The 15,323-nt window shown below is 38.1% G+C and overlaps 1 protein-coding gene and 2 long non-coding RNA genes across 3 annotated transcripts; 2 read left to right on the forward strand and 1 right to left on the reverse strand.

Annotated features, from left to right (window-relative positions):
* Nucleotides 1-429: 429 nt before the first annotated feature.
* LOC116614167 (epoxide hydrolase 4) lies at nucleotides 430-13,689 on the reverse strand. The gene is made up of 11 exons (XM_048723330.1): nucleotides 13,470-13,689; nucleotides 13,116-13,252; nucleotides 10,244-10,314; nucleotides 9,451-9,529; nucleotides 8,911-8,975; nucleotides 3,880-3,945; nucleotides 3,701-3,752; nucleotides 3,480-3,560; nucleotides 1,853-2,029; nucleotides 1,637-1,710; nucleotides 430-905 (listed from the first exon to the last, which is right to left on the reverse strand). The coding sequence occupies exons 1-11, from the start codon at nucleotides 13,591-13,593 to the stop codon at nucleotides 818-820; spliced, it is 1,014 nt and encodes a 337-aa protein (XP_048579287.1). The 5' UTR covers nucleotides 13,594-13,689; the 3' UTR covers nucleotides 430-817.
* On the forward strand, nucleotides 4,413-8,377 carry LOC116618780. The gene is made up of 5 exons (XR_007306958.1): nucleotides 4,413-6,186; nucleotides 6,837-6,904; nucleotides 7,577-7,618; nucleotides 7,750-7,897; nucleotides 7,969-8,377. It is a non-coding gene; the product is annotated as an uncharacterized LOC116618780 (long non-coding RNA).
* LOC125560921 lies at nucleotides 13,251-14,909 on the forward strand. Its single transcript, XR_007306962.1, has 2 exons — nucleotides 13,251-13,449; nucleotides 14,218-14,909. It is a non-coding gene; the product is annotated as an uncharacterized LOC125560921 (long non-coding RNA).
* The last annotated feature ends 414 nt before the right edge of the window (nucleotides 14,910-15,323 follow it).

Raw genomic sequence — 15,323 nt, forward strand, 5'->3', positions numbered from 1 at the left:
CACAAGTTTGTCTTCGCCGACGTTTAAGTTGACGCTTGTCAGTTTTTAACATCCGTTGTTTCACACAGTGTAACTGGGCGCTAAGTAGCAATACTCCTGCAATAGTGACGCAAATAAGCGCAATCTCGCCTGCGAACATTGTAGCTCCTCGTGCGAAAACACTATATTTAATGACTTATCACTAAAGAGAAGGAAAATAAGCCTGGGTTTTAATTGACATCGGCGGGAACTTTATGCCTTACGCCGCGTAACACAAAGTAATGCTTATTCAAGGGGTCGTATCAATGTCAAGCGCAGCGCGCCGGAGAACAGAAAACCGCAAAACTTTGTGAAACTCGGGAACATTAATGCGCTTTAGCCGGAAACAAATATTATTATATTGGTTTTAACAAGCACTATCTTTATAAGGAAAAACAGATGGTCTTATCATATAGGGCACAAAGAAAACACTTTTAATACTTTCAACGTTATCACATTTTCTTCTAGATTCTTAAAACAAAGCTGTGGGTAATTAAAAGTGAACTCGAGTTTATAGATTCCTTAAAGGCTTTCTCTACCTAGCAGTAGGGGATATCTACCCAAAACACACAAATGGGTAGTTGTTTAAAATAATATTTTTAGATTATGAATACTTGTTGGGTTATAATTATGCGGTTCTAATAATAGTTTGATGTGAACATTAATAGTGCTAACAGATAATCACAATCAATGAATTGTAAATGTTATATTGCCTGTTCACAAATACGATCAGCGTACTCGTCCCATGGCCTTTAAACCTAAACTAGATCACGGGTTATTAAGACGAGCGCCTGGTGATCTACTTTGTGTCGAGAAATTCCTGGATGTACATGTTGACGAGCTCTGGCTCATCTTGCTGCACCCAGTGACTTGCCCCTTCAATGTACCTAAAAGACAGGATGGAGTTAGTTGTAGACTCTCCCTAATGGACCTAGATAAAGACAAGGAAAATATGAAGGGGAGAAGATAAAAAGAAACTACCTTATTACACTTTATTTTCGCGTAAATTTAATTTCGCGAATCTAGTGTCACAAAAAATATGTGTCGCGAAAATCATTTAGTCCACGAACGTAATAGTACCGTAGGGAGTTGACAATTCTGAACTGTATAGATTATGGTGGAACAAAATTTACCCCACGCAGTTTTGACGATTAAATCACATTTGAATTCCATTTGTTTTAAATGATTTTATTATACCAAAATCACGAAAAAGAAAGTACCCTGGTTCATACGAAAAAAGCTAAATCGCGAAAATAAAATCACGCAAAATATCGCCATCTCAAAATCGCGAAATCATGATGTCACGAAAATTAATTAATAAGTTGCTTATAAAGTTCTAGAGAACAATGCAAAGGATAGGATGAGTTTGTGAGAGATTGGTTATAGGAGATATGGAGAACGGGGTGACGAGGAATTACCTTGTAAATACAGTAGAATGCGGGAAGTGGGATGAAAAGGCACAAATAGCTAATTCAGCTCATCAAGTTGTTTTGCGTATCATTCTTGGACTGAAATGTGACTGTAATTGCACGCTTATATTGCGTTGAAAAGGTACACTTCGCAACGTATGTAGTTGTCTTGATAGAAGAAAACTGCCCCACAGATTTTACTTGCTTACCTTATAGTCAAATCCTCTACATACTGGTCCAGCCCATCATTCATTTCTTTCTCAAGGGCCAGGTCTGCTGTTCCCTGAGAATCCCAACAAGTATAGGAAAGGAATAAAGGCCACATGTTTTTTTCAAGAACTGAGAAAAAAGCACTTGGAAGAATCTGTTGCAAGCGTTATCAACTTGGAAATAAATGAAGCTTTATGTTCGCTAAGTACACATACCCAGACCACCATCACAGGGACAGAGATTTTCGTCTTTGGAGCATCAGACCTGCTGCTACTACTACTGAAGATGTTTCTGTAGTAGTTAAGAGGGGGAGTAAAACTCCCAGGTTTACCAAAGGTGTACTTCCATGCTTCAATGTCCTCGTCGGTAAACATCCCTGGCTTCTTCTTATTCTAAAAAAAAAACTTAAATGTAAAAGAAATAGTATATTAAACCATAAACAAAGCAACCCCGCCAGTCAACCCCCTAACAGCCAGATTATTTGCATTAATACAAATTATATAGCAGTCTATGGTCCATGTCATATATGTAGCATATAGCCAATCAACCAGCTAATGATTCCCCGCAGGCTCACCATCCTCCCGTTGTTATCATCAGAATTATTTCCCGTAAATGATCTATTACAAAATAAGGGTCGAATGATCAGAATTATTTACCGTAAATGATCTATTACAAAATAAAGGTCGAATGATCAGAATTATTTACCGTAAATGATCTATTACAAAATAAAGGTCGAATGATCAGAATTATTTCCCGTAAATGATCTATTACACTATTACAAAATAAGGGTCGAATGATCAGAATTATTTACCGTAAATGATCTATTACAATATAAAGGTCGAATGATCAGAATTATTTACCGTAAATGATCTATTACAAAATAAAGGTCGAATGATCAGAATTATTTACCGTAAATGATCTATTACAAAATGAAGGTCGAATGATCAGAATTATTTCCCGTAAATGATCTATTACAAAATAAAGGTCGAATGATCAGAATTATTTCCCGTAAATGATCTATTACAAAATAAAGGTCGAATGATCAGAATTATTTCCCGTAAATGATATATTACAAAATAAAGGTCGAATCATCAGAATTATTTACAGTAAATGATCTATTACAAAATAAAGGTCGAATGGATCAGAATTATTTCCCGTAAATGATCTATTACAAAATAAAGGTCGAATGATCAGAATTATTTCCCGTAAATGATCTATTACAAAATAAAGGTCGAATGATCAGAATTATTTCATGTAAATAATCTATTACTAAAAAAAAGGTCGAATGAAATCTCATAAAGTTGTCTTTGACGTGGTGATGTCAATAAATCGCAAAAAAATCGAAATCTCATGGATTTCAAGGGTACCATTTATTGACATCAAAGACATTTTTTTGAGATTTCATTCGACCTTTATTTTGTAATTATTTACTGGAAATTAATTCAGATGATAACATAATTCTGATGATAACAACGGGAGGATGGTAAGCCTGTGGATTCACAGGTTGCCTTTGGATGTTTCACTTTCTCCCTAGATATACGGAAGGACAAAACTTTGACATGCAGCAATAAAAATTGATCGACTAAAGACTATTCTGAAAGAAGACAGGGATATTTGTTTGGTAAAGCATAGGTACAGACTAAAAGACCGAGAAAATATTGGAATTATCATTTTAAAATGCACAATGTACAAGCTCCCATCTCTTATTCATGCTTGTTTTGGTTAAATTGGAGATGGCTGTTACTTTTCCAATACAGTCATTTAAGATATAAATACATATGGCTGTTGATAATTTTTTACTCTAAAACACATATTATACAATATCAAAAATTGTAATAATACTCTAAAAATCTTGAAGGCCTCCATGTCATTAGATGCCAGAAACATCTCAGGAATGTAGGGTACTTGGAAAAAACACATGTACTGTGGGAAATAGAAAAAAACAACTTGTCCATAACACTGATATAAATACTTCTTGTTCAAGCATACACATCTTTAAAACATCCCCCAATCAGTACTTTGACATTATATTATGATAATCATATTCATGCATGCAGGCATACCCAGGACTTCTTCATTTGAGAAAAATGGCTGTACAAGTACTTCTTGAACACACTATGAAAATAACAAAATTCACCATTTTACACAGGTTTACATAGTCAAGTACTTCTTGAACACAACATAAAAAGCACAACAATTCCAACACAACAATTAACATAATAAACTGGATATTACCACACACCTGAAATGTGGAGCATTCAGGATAATCAGTTTATCCACCAGCTCAGGAAAAGCAGATGGAACGTGCCTGCAGACATTGAAACATGTTTCTGAATTACAAAATAGTGGTTTCTCGCAATTAACTATTCTCTAGTAGTGTAAAAAAATAATATCAACATGGCTACAAATGCACGGACATTGTGTTATAACATTATAAATTTGGGGTATTATTTGCAACATTATTTATAGGGTATGGTTATGTAGAAGATTAAAATCCATAACTTAAAGAATGTCAAACACCCACTCCTTTGTTATTGTTCATCATTGAAAATACAGCAATTTATTCGCAAGGAAACTTCAAAAAAACAATCTAGGAATGAAGTCTGATAAGGTATTGACAATATTCGATCGAATATCTTGGTTACTGATGGCTTGAATTAACCGATGGGAACGGATGCTTTGTGTGACTCGCCATTGAGTGGGAGCATAGAATGGCAGCTTGATTGGCCTTCGATCACAGACACATGCTGTTGAATTTTGCTGAAAATTCATGATTACCCGTGCGAAATGAAAATTCACTTTTTGCGATAATAGTCGAGTTTCTGTGATATCCTGGAATATCTCAGAAAATCGCAATAAATCCAAATGAAGATAAAAAGGTGCGAGATCACACTTGTGAAATTCAAAGATATCTTTGAATATCGCAACGACGCAAAAGACATGAATAGCTCGTTTGCGATGTTCTACGATTTTCCATGATATCGTATTAGGCGAGTTCGTTCCGGCTTGAGAAAAGAACCTAGTGCAAAAGAATTTGATACGCATGGGTCGACCTTTGGATATTCTGCGATTTTTTTTCAACATTTAAAATTAATTGTATTAAAATTATCCGAATTTGAAGCACTGTTAAGTTATGCATGACATTTCTAAAACGCATAGTTTTAAAGCGGCTTATAAAACAATAGAAATAAAACAAAAACAGAAAAAGTAATAAACAACATTTGACAAATTAAATGAATAAAACTCTTCTAAAAATATAAATACAGTGGAACCCCGGACACCCTCGAGACTTTCATAAGTCTCCGTATCATCGGGGTGTCCGTATTAAGCGGGCTTTGTTTTGTTTTACTTCACAGTACGACTTCGTCTTCTGGAAGAGGCGACTGGAAATAAGAAGTCACGTGACTTCTTAGTTCAAGTGTAATTTTTCAAAAAGTATAATAAATTGCACGAGCCCGTAGGGCGAATTTGAGACTCTATTTAAAGCACACGAGCGCAATTACGAATCGTATGATCACTTATAAATAACACACAAATTAGTAAAGTCAAGTTTTTGTTTGAAACACAGTAAAACAGCGCGCTTTTTTCAAAAAACTGGTGTGATTCGTCCGTGGAATTGGACATTGAATCTCAAAATGATCATAATATATTTTTTGTTTGTTTTAAACGCGATCCCCTGATAGAATAGAATAGCCATAGAATTGCTCTGTCATATTTTTTTGCTAATTAACACCCGAGTGTTTTTTGCCCAGTTATATTTTTGCTTATTTTTATCACCCGATGAGTGTTTCTGTCCCGTCAAATTTTGCCTTTTTTCGCTAATTGTTCACTCGGTTATTTCCTCCCTCTGATTGATGTTGCGCTATATCCTTCGAGGTTCACGTGGGTAAAGGTCAGTTATTAAGAAACTCATAAATAATCATATAGAACCAAATTAATTCCGGCCCGCTGTAGACTTATATCAACATTGTGAATCAAGCCCTTAAATGATACAAACTTTTGCATTTTGCTTTTATTGTTGTCATTCTTCTGACAGGTATTGAGATTAGTTGATCGAAGTGTTACCTGGAATGCCGAGCCTACGACGCTCCCCGTGGAGATCGATGCTCAAAAAGCATCGATCTCCACAGGGGCCGGGGTCAAAAATTCCGTTGTTAAGAGCGTGCGGCTTGTTATGACACTATCTTACGTTCTGTAATCAACATCACCCAATCAGAATCCGCTATTTTGCATACGTCATTCACCCCTTGCTGGCTGCCTGGGATGTCGCCGACTTGTACTGGTTCTCGTTGGATTGTACCGGTTGCATTTTCTTAGCGAATCTCCGTGATTTTAGGGAATTTTATCGAATTTTAGTGATAAAATCAAAATGATCTCCAAGAAATTTGTTGTTGTGGAGTGGCTGAACAACGCAGAGGATCGTTGCGAGTTAACAGTTCTCAGGGGAAGTGAAGTTTTGCGCCAGGGTGGTTTGGTATCGGTGGTATTCATTGCATTGCAGCAGATAACACACCAAGACTTTACGAGGCAGAAGTGTTGCAAAACTTCGGTAAGTCGAAGTTAGGCTTCTTTGTTTTTATCGTTTTACTTTATAAAATAGAGACCTTACGCAAGGACGTCCTGACAGCGCATGTAGAACGCGAAAATAGGAAAATGCCGTTCTAGATTTGCCGTCGCGGACGACACGCCGTGTTGTGTGAGCAGTTCGTGAGCGCGCGCGCCATTCTTGATGCCGTCCCGTTCTTGCGTAAGGTCTCTAATATAATAATAGAACTAAGCAACGGTAGCGCAGAGAATATTTCGGGTATTCAGTCTGAGTTCCTACGGTATTTCTCCTCATGCTCACATTCGCATTGGCTTTTGTTTCTTGAGGAACGTCGATGCCATTATCTTTTGCGGCATTGTCTGGCTCGATTTTGGATTTCTTTCCTCCGTGATTTGTAAATACTCTTGCTTTTGGTGGCGGACGTTTGGAAGCACAAGCAGCTTTACAGTTCTAAACTACGGAGTACATTCTTATAAAAGCATGAAGTATTTGAACCCAGGGCGACGGTAGACCTCGACGGCGTTTCGTTCTATTTTGTAACGGACCGTAAGAAGTAAGAGCGTGCAGCACCTCTGTATTATGACTTCAGTGCTAAAACTCGGAGCAATTTCAGAATAATATCTCAACTTGCAGTTTTTTTATTTGGATTTCAGACTCACAGCGCAAGGCAAGCAGTTTGAAAACGAGCTGCTTGAGGGAGGCAACGACAGCGTTGACCGAGGTAACATTATAAGAATAGGAAAATCCACAGAATATTAAATGCATTCTTCGCATCCCTTACGTGAATGTTTTTGTTAGTTAATTTACCTTCACACAATTGATAATACTTTGCTAAAATAGTATATTAGTGTTAATGTAATGTTATATACCTAGAAGTAACGTAAAGTAAACACTTAAGGATACTGTAGACCCGGGCGGTAATTACCCCGATCGTCCCGGCAAACGCGCTTAATTTTAAGTGCTTTTGTCTGGTCCAAAGTGCTTAAACTTAAACAAGAGGTAAAAAACCTGAAAAGAAAACTCAAGGTGAGTTTACACCGTGTGATTATGCTGAAGTTTCAATACTTATGACAAAAACGAAATGGTTGTTGTTGCTTAAACGGCGGCTTCGGTATTCTGAATCCACTCCCTGGATATGAGGAATTTGGCTCTCAAACATAGGAAATATTTAGGCACAAATTCAAATTCGGTACTTTTCTCGTGCCCGGCCTGGATTTTATGATTTTGTTAATTATGTATCATATATTAGTAGCCGAATGCAGTGAATATAACACTATCAGCAAGTAGTTTTGGATTTTTTAAAGGCTGTGACTGTGCGGTTTTTGCACATTGTAATAGTCCTCTCCGCTGTTATCACATAAAGAATATTGTTTTTTTTTTGTATTTTTTATAGGTTTACAAAGATGTTCCTGCAGAGGATCAGCCCAGTCCAGTGGTTAACGTCGATAAAACATAAAACAAACAATATAACCGGAACAGAGAACTCGTATAGACTATATACACGCCTGATTGCTTATACACCGATTTTAGCTGTTTTCAATTAATTGTTCAATTTATTCTTTACAGTCACAACAAAAGCAGAAAATTAAATATCTGTCAAAGCCCCTGGAAGGGGTGAAGAGGCTCCTGTCAGACCTCTTTACCGAAGAAGAGCTCATGCGGTGCACACTGAAGGGGAAGGGAAGGACCAGCAACAAGATGCAGATAATTTATGGTAATTCACAACAGTGCGAGAAATGCAGAAAGGTATCACTTACTTAACTGCAACTATCATTATTTTTGCAGGTGCAATGAGGGGAAATTACGGAATGACTGATGAGAAAATGGACCAGCTGATTAGAAATCAGCAAAAATCCTTAAAAGACAAAACCAAAAAAGTCTTCAGTAAAGCTAAGTGAAATGTCCATTGTTGGTGTAAAATGTCCGCTTAAGTAGGTTTTTTAATCATAGAGATATTTTAGCTTGCCTTGCACTTTTTGTTGTATACCAACTTTTTGTCGAATTTGGTTTTGTCTTTTAACGATTTTTGCTGATTTCTATAACGTTATAGAAGTCACTGTTCACGTTGTATCCGAAAATTATAAAGTTGATTATCAAATTTTGAGATAATTGTAAATTTGTTCTGTATTCTAAAAATAAAATTATTTGCTGGAAAATATTGCTAGCTATTTGTAATAAATTACCGGATATCCAAGAAAAGCGTATAATATTCTGCAAAATGACAATATGTCAATAACAATAACAATTTCCTTCAATTCCGAAAAATCTAATAAAATCCGATTATGCATTCACTAAAATCAAAGAAAATCCAATATTGTCAAAGAATATCGTTCTTTATCGCAAAAGGAACAACGCATCTATGCATTCCCTGTCAAATTAATGCATATTCCAAAAAATCGCATTATATCCAATTGGATATTCCAGAATATCGTAGAAAATCCTGTTTAAAGTAAGACTATGCCTTTTGAGATATCCTAGAATATCCTGGAATATCGGTCCAAATTTACCGTGAAAATTCACACCTTGTATCTAGAATATCCTAGGAACTCGCAGGATGTTCTAAGATGAATATCGTGAGATATTCAAGGATATTACAGAAAGTCTTGGAATATCCCAGTTTCATTTCGCACGGAGGATATGCAAGTTGGAACTAAGCCCAATGAAGAAATTCTAAAATGTAACCCATTTAACCTGACAAATTTCCCTGAACCCCACATCAATACTTACCAAGCAATGGCACCGCCCCAGTCATGAGCCACCAGAATACAGGAACTGTAACCAAGGGCCTCAACCTAAACAACAAATCATCAGGGCAAAGCAAAACTGCCAAAAAGTGTTGTTGGATCTATTTTAGTGTAATCCAAAATTTATTTGCATGCTGTTATCTAAGGCGCTACAGCAAGTTCAATTGCGTCTTATTATCCATGAGCCGTCGACTTGATTCATTTGCATTCATCTGAATTGAATACGGCTCATGGGTAATATGGTGTTTGAACTTAGCCTTAGAAAAACAGATACATTTTTTTGCATGCTGTTAAGAAAAACATATTATTTTGAATGAGGTGAAGACTTTCAGTGCTTTAAATTAGAATCCAGTTTTAGCAAAAGTTTGCAATATCATTTCTCTCAGTTTCTTTGCTAACTTAGTCCCTAGAAGCAATAAGGTGCATTTTATGCTAGATTGAGACATAGGTCTTTGAGAATCCAATTAACAGAATATCAGTCAATCATCAGACCAGCTATCAAAAGCAACAAATAATGACTCACAATCTCTTTAACATCCTTGATCAGTAGCTTTGTTGCATATTGAGATACTCCTTCTGGTTTGGCACTCTCTCCATAACCCCTGAAATTAAGTGGCACATCTATTAAGCAGCCATCCTAGGATAGTGCAAAGTAACAGGACCGCTTCAAAAGGATGACTGATAAATACGATTAAAATAGAGGAGAAGCAATGAACTAGGAAAAAGCAATGGAACTGAATAATGAGAAACGTACTGTAAAATCTGCCAGGGAAAAATAGTAGAGATTGTAGTTAATACATCTTGAGAATAATGTTTTTTGCAATTAAGGTGTACAAATAAACGAAATACTAAGGCACCAGGGGCGTAGCCACGGGAGTGGCTAACAAGACGCGCTTCTAAACAAGGGTTTTTTTTCTTATTCGGAACTTTCAACGGAAATCGGAACGCTAAACCTACGAAGGCTAAAACTACGAATGCTTGCACGTGTTACCTCTAACGAGATGTGCTTCTAAAATAAGGGTTTTTTGTTACTAATTCGATACAAATGGATACAAATTGCATATGACAGAATGTCAAATATGCGTGAAATAACATAGCACATATGGGCTTAGTGATGTTGCATTTCACAACAGAATGTTTTTTTTTGTTCAGATTAGAAAGGAAATAAATGGTGATCCTAGTATGACATCCCTACCCCTATAACTAAGCGAAATATACTGATTCCGGTGGTTCCGCTTTTTAGTAATGCTGCATACCATTGTACCCATTGCCATATAACAGAATCATCGCTGTTAAAGCAGAAAGATTAACTGCACCTAAGATCTACAGCAACCACTCTGTACTTGTCATGGAATGCTCGCAGCTGATGTCGATAGCTATACCAGAACTGAATAAAGCATAACATAAACAAATGCAAATTTATGGATTGCTAGCATTTATAAAAAGTGAAAAAAATAGGAAGGACAAAAGCAAAAAATGGCAAAGTCCAAATTGAAAGGTTGTGTTAACTTATGATTTGCTTGATTTTTTGCATAGACGTTCCTTGTGTAATATAAAACAAAATAAGCTTTAGTATTTTTTGGTAGATAATCCATTGTTGATATTGCAAATTGTAAGACTCTTGATTTGTCTGAAATTGCACAATTTGGGCGAAATTGTTACTTTTTTCATGATCTATGGCAACTTTGCTCAATCATATCTCAAGAATGGATCATCTACCAAAAAATACTAAAGCTTATTTTGTTTTATATTTTGCAAGTTTGCCTCTAGGCAAAATATAAACAAAATATAAGCTAACACAACCTTACAATTTTAATTTTGCCATTTTTTGCTTTGGTCAATAGGAAGAAGATATACACTGACAGAACTTTAAGTGCGTGAAGCACACAAGAGCACCTCTCCTCTCATGCCCCTGAGGAGATTAAGCAGAGCCTACTGTAGATAACCAATACATGGGCTGGGGGGATTAAGCAGAGCCTACTGGAGATAACCAATACATGGGCTGAGGGGATTAAGCAGAGCCTTATGTAGATAACCAATACATGGGCTGAGGGGATTAAGCAGAGCCTACTGTAGATAACCAATACACGGGCTGAGGGGATTAAGCAGAGCCTACTGTAGATAACCAATACATGGGCTGAGGGGATTAAGCAGAGCCTATTGTAGATAACCAATACATGGGCATAGCCTACTGGGGGGGGGGGGGGTGAATAGGGGTATGTAAATCCACTGATTCGCTTTATTTTCGGGGCAAATCTGTGGATCCTCAGAATTTTTTTAGATGGTTTGGTTTGACAGATAAACAATAGCATCGATTGAAATTTATTTAAAATCCGAAATTCGACCGGCAAAGCAGTCAAAATCAGAAATCCGCGCCCGAATTGTCAACAGATCCATGATCCGCTGTACTTCCAAAATCCGCCAATCCGCTGAAATAATAATCAAAATCCGTAATCCGTGAGCATCTCGGGGCCGAATCCGCCGATCCACAAACCTATTCACCCCCCCTACTGTAGATAACCAATACATGGGCTGAGGGGATTAAGCAGAGCCTTATGTAGATAACCAATACATGGGCTGAGGAGATTAAGCAGAGCCTACTGTAGATAACCAATACATGGGCTGAGGGGATTAAGCAGAGCCTACTGTAGATAACCAATACATAAGCTGAGGGGATTAAGCAGAGCCTACTGTAGATAACCAATACATGGGCTGAGGGGATTAAGCAGAGCCTACTGTAGATAACCAATACATGGGCTGAGGAGATTAAGCAGAGCCTACTGTAGATAACCAATACATGGGCTGAGGGGATTAAGCAGAGCCTTATGTAGATAACCAATACATGGGCTGAGGAGATTAAGCAGAGCCTACTGTAGATAACCAATACATAAGCTGAGGGGATTAAGCAGAGCCTACTGTAGATAACCAATACATGGGCTGAGGGGATTAAGCAGAGCCTACTGTAGATAACCAATACATAAGCTGAGGGGATTAAGCAGAGCCTACTGTAGATAACCAATACATGGGCTGAGGGGATTAAGCAGAGCCTACTGTAGATAACCAATACATGGGCTGAGGGGATTAAGCAGAGCCTACTGTAGATAACCAATACATAAGCTGAGGGGATTAAGCAGAGCCTACTGTAGATAACCAATACATGGGCTGAGGGGATTAAGCAGAGCCTACTGTAGATAACCAATACATGGGCTGAGGGGATTAAGCACAGCCTACTGTAGATAACCAATACATAGGCTGAGGGGATTAAGCAGAGCCTACTGTAGATAACCAATACATAAGCTGAGAGGATTAAGCAGAGCCTTCTGTAGATAACCAATACATGGGCTGAGGGGATTAAGCACAGCCTACTGTAGATAACCAATACATAAGCTGAGGGGATTAAGCAGAGCCTACTGTAGATAACCAATACATAGGCTGAGAGGATTAAGCAGAGCCTTCTGTAGATAACCAATACATGGGCTGAGGGGATTAAGCACAGCCTACTGTAGATAACCAATACATAAGCTGAGGGGATTAAGCAGAGCCTACTGTAGATAACCAATACATAAGCTGAGAGGATTAAGCAGAGCCTTCTGTAGATAACCAATACATGGGCTGAGGGGATTAAGCACAGCCTACTGTAGATAACCAATACATAAGCTGAGGGGATTAAGCAGAGCCTACTGTAGATAACCAATACATAGGCTGAGGGGATTAAGTCGAGCCTACTGTAGATAACCAATACATGGGCATGGGTATAGTATGTTTGCTCATTTTCTTAATTTGACAGCTGGTTTGTTTGGCTCCCAAACAATCTTTACAGTTGTGGAACAGGATGGTAGTATCAACCTGATTGTCCAGTGTAATTTGTAACTGGCAGTGATGGTAGCCCAAGGACTAGTTGTTGTAATTTCTCAGGAAAGTCTGTTTTTATTACCCTCCTGCTCTCCAGTACCAGATCCCAACTTATCAGGCAATGATTCTAGTTTTGCCCCTCCCCCCCCCCTCCCGCCTGCCTGACCCTGATTCCAGAGCCTCGAATGTCTCTTTACTTAGTGGCTGGCCACTAAATAGAGGGATGTCCGAGGCTCTTGAACCAGGGTATCCCCGCCTCACCACCATATCAACCTAACCTGCTGTTTATGTAGCTCTACCCTTCTCTGATTCTTATTTTTTTTATTCTACATGTACCTCTGGGAATCCATGAAGACACAGCATCAAAGGCTTGGAGGGATTTCCATTGGCGACATAATGGAACTTGAGCTTGGAGGCAGTGGTCACATAATGATGCTCCCCGAGTGTTGGGTCAGTCAAGCACTTGGGGGGCACTATAAGATAACCTTAGCTTTGTTAGCATGCATGCGTGATGGTTAATAGGCAATCCCTTTCTTATATCCCATTTAGGTAGTTCGTGGATAGAGGGTAGTGATCATGGGAGTGTAGGATTGGCCATTAGCGTACCCGACCCGAAAATAGGACAGCAATGCGTCATTTGCTAGAAAGTTTTCAAGATTGCAAGGCAACAGTAAGCTTACTTAACTTTACCTTTACGCTCGACTCTTCTAAATATTTTCGGGTTGAAAATAGCCTTGACTAGAAGAGTAACAAAGGCAGGTATGGCGAAGCAGAGACCAACCATGAAAGACACAAAAGCGGCAACAAAAGACATGACTTTGATAACAGCGAAATACAAGAAAAGAGGCCTCTGCTAGCAGGGAATGGGAGATGAAGCTATTTGGATAATTTTCGCAATTTGTGAGCCCACTATCAAACTAGCGGTATTCGACTGAGGGTTTTTTTTTTGGGTGGGGGGGGGGGGGGGGGGGGTTGACTTGGGTTAGATTTTATGCTTGAAGGATAGAACAGTTCTAGCATTTTTTTACGGCAGATTTTATTATTAAACGTTTTTTAAATTATCTGCACAGTAAATAATACCCAGTCAATACGGCTGCTCCATTTTAAGTCATTACTAACCAATTCCTAAGTCTCTTTATTGGTTGACATGCTTTAGTACATCATTGTCCAATTTTTAATCGTAAATAATAGGCTCCGAGCGATACGTCACATTATTAGCTTTTTTGAGTATGAAGTGGCAAGCTAGGGACGGGCGACCATGGTTTCTTCGTCGCTTCTATCTATCACATCAGTTTTTCACATTGAACAGTTGAATGGACCCAAACCAATAATTGTTTTTACCATAAAATAAGTATTCAATTACTTCCTACTTCCGAAAGCTCCCTGGAATCCTTTATCCATATCTTATCCATTCCTTGAAAACCATATTTCTCTACAGATGCCCATGAAGCAAGCCTTCTGTAAAAAAAAATATCCGTTCTTTGCTCGATACGTGGGCTTTTACACTAGACCTTCCAAACTAAGTCGCAACATGGTCGCCGAGGCGCGTGTGACGTGGACGTCACCTCTCGGAGCCTACGTTGGCGTTCGCGACCCACTGACAAAACCTCAATCTTACAACTGTTAAATCGCAGTCTTATTACTCCAGCAACTAACGTTTTCTAGATCCGTAGACTAGTACATCTTCAATAGAGTTCTAGAGTTCATGACTTTAGCGCACTTAAGTCATAAGCAAAGAGGTTGAAGGCTGGTCATTCACCCCAGAAACAGAGGGGCCCAAGTATGCTGCCTTGCGGCACCCCAAAGACAACTGGAAGTTGGGACGATGTATAGCCATGGACGATTGAACTTTGGAATACTCAACAAATAGCTCGGTTCCATAGCGGGAGGGTTTAAACATCATTCAATATTTGGTGAAGAAGCTATCCAAAGCCTTAGCCAAGTCTAAGAACACCATATCTGATTATCAACGGCTTGGCCGATGTCATGGTATTATGGTAAAGCGACCTTGAAGGAAGCTAACTGCAAGTAATCTGCTATTAACAGCTAAGAGATAGAAAGTTGTGCTAGTGGGGCAAGTGTTTTACTATGCAGGTTGAAAATAAATGACAAATAATTTCATAACTAAGACCGTTCATTTGTGATGTTTATTTGCGCTATACAAAATACATTTCTTTTTTTAATTATATTGTTTTCATGATTTAGAGATCAAAATAGGGCTAAAGAAATACAACACGCGTAAAAATCCATTCACTTCTTTTTACAGTTTTTTTGTCAACTCCCTGTCGATTCCTCGCGACAGGGAATTTAACTACCACTACATGAGCAAATTTTATTTAGTTGATAACTATAGTAATTTTTATATGTGACAATTTTTAGTTGCTCGTGTAGATACCCTGCTAGCAGAGCTTCCTTCCCGTTTGTTTCTATCAGTTCACTTTTCCGTGTCGCGAATCTGTTCTTTTGTGTTTTTGATTTTGGTACGAGTAAATGGCAACAAATAAAAATTAACTATTTTGTTGTTCAAAAGTAATGCTGGCGCAT

This window comes from Nematostella vectensis, chromosome 1, assembly GCF_932526225.1.
Source record: "Nematostella vectensis chromosome 1, jaNemVect1.1, whole genome shotgun sequence".
Lineage (NCBI taxonomy): Eukaryota > Metazoa > Cnidaria > Anthozoa > Actiniaria > Edwardsiidae > Nematostella > Nematostella vectensis.

What these genes read in the sequence shown, in the direction of transcription:
- LOC116614167 (XM_048723330.1), bottom strand. Translation starts at nt 13,593, where the DNA reads ATGTCTTTTGTTGCCGCTTTTGTGTCTTTCATGGTTGGTCTCTGCTTC. An exon ending in GTGGTTGCTGTAGATCTTAG is followed by an intron (nt 9,530 to 10,243) that starts GTGCAGTTAATC and finishes ACTTAATTTCAG; the next exon opens with GGGTTATGGAGAGAGTGCCA. An exon ending in TCAAGGATGTTAAAGAGATT is followed by an intron (nt 8,976 to 9,450) that starts GTGAGTCATTAT and finishes TTTGTTGTTTAG; the next exon opens with GTTGAGGCCCTTGGTTACAG.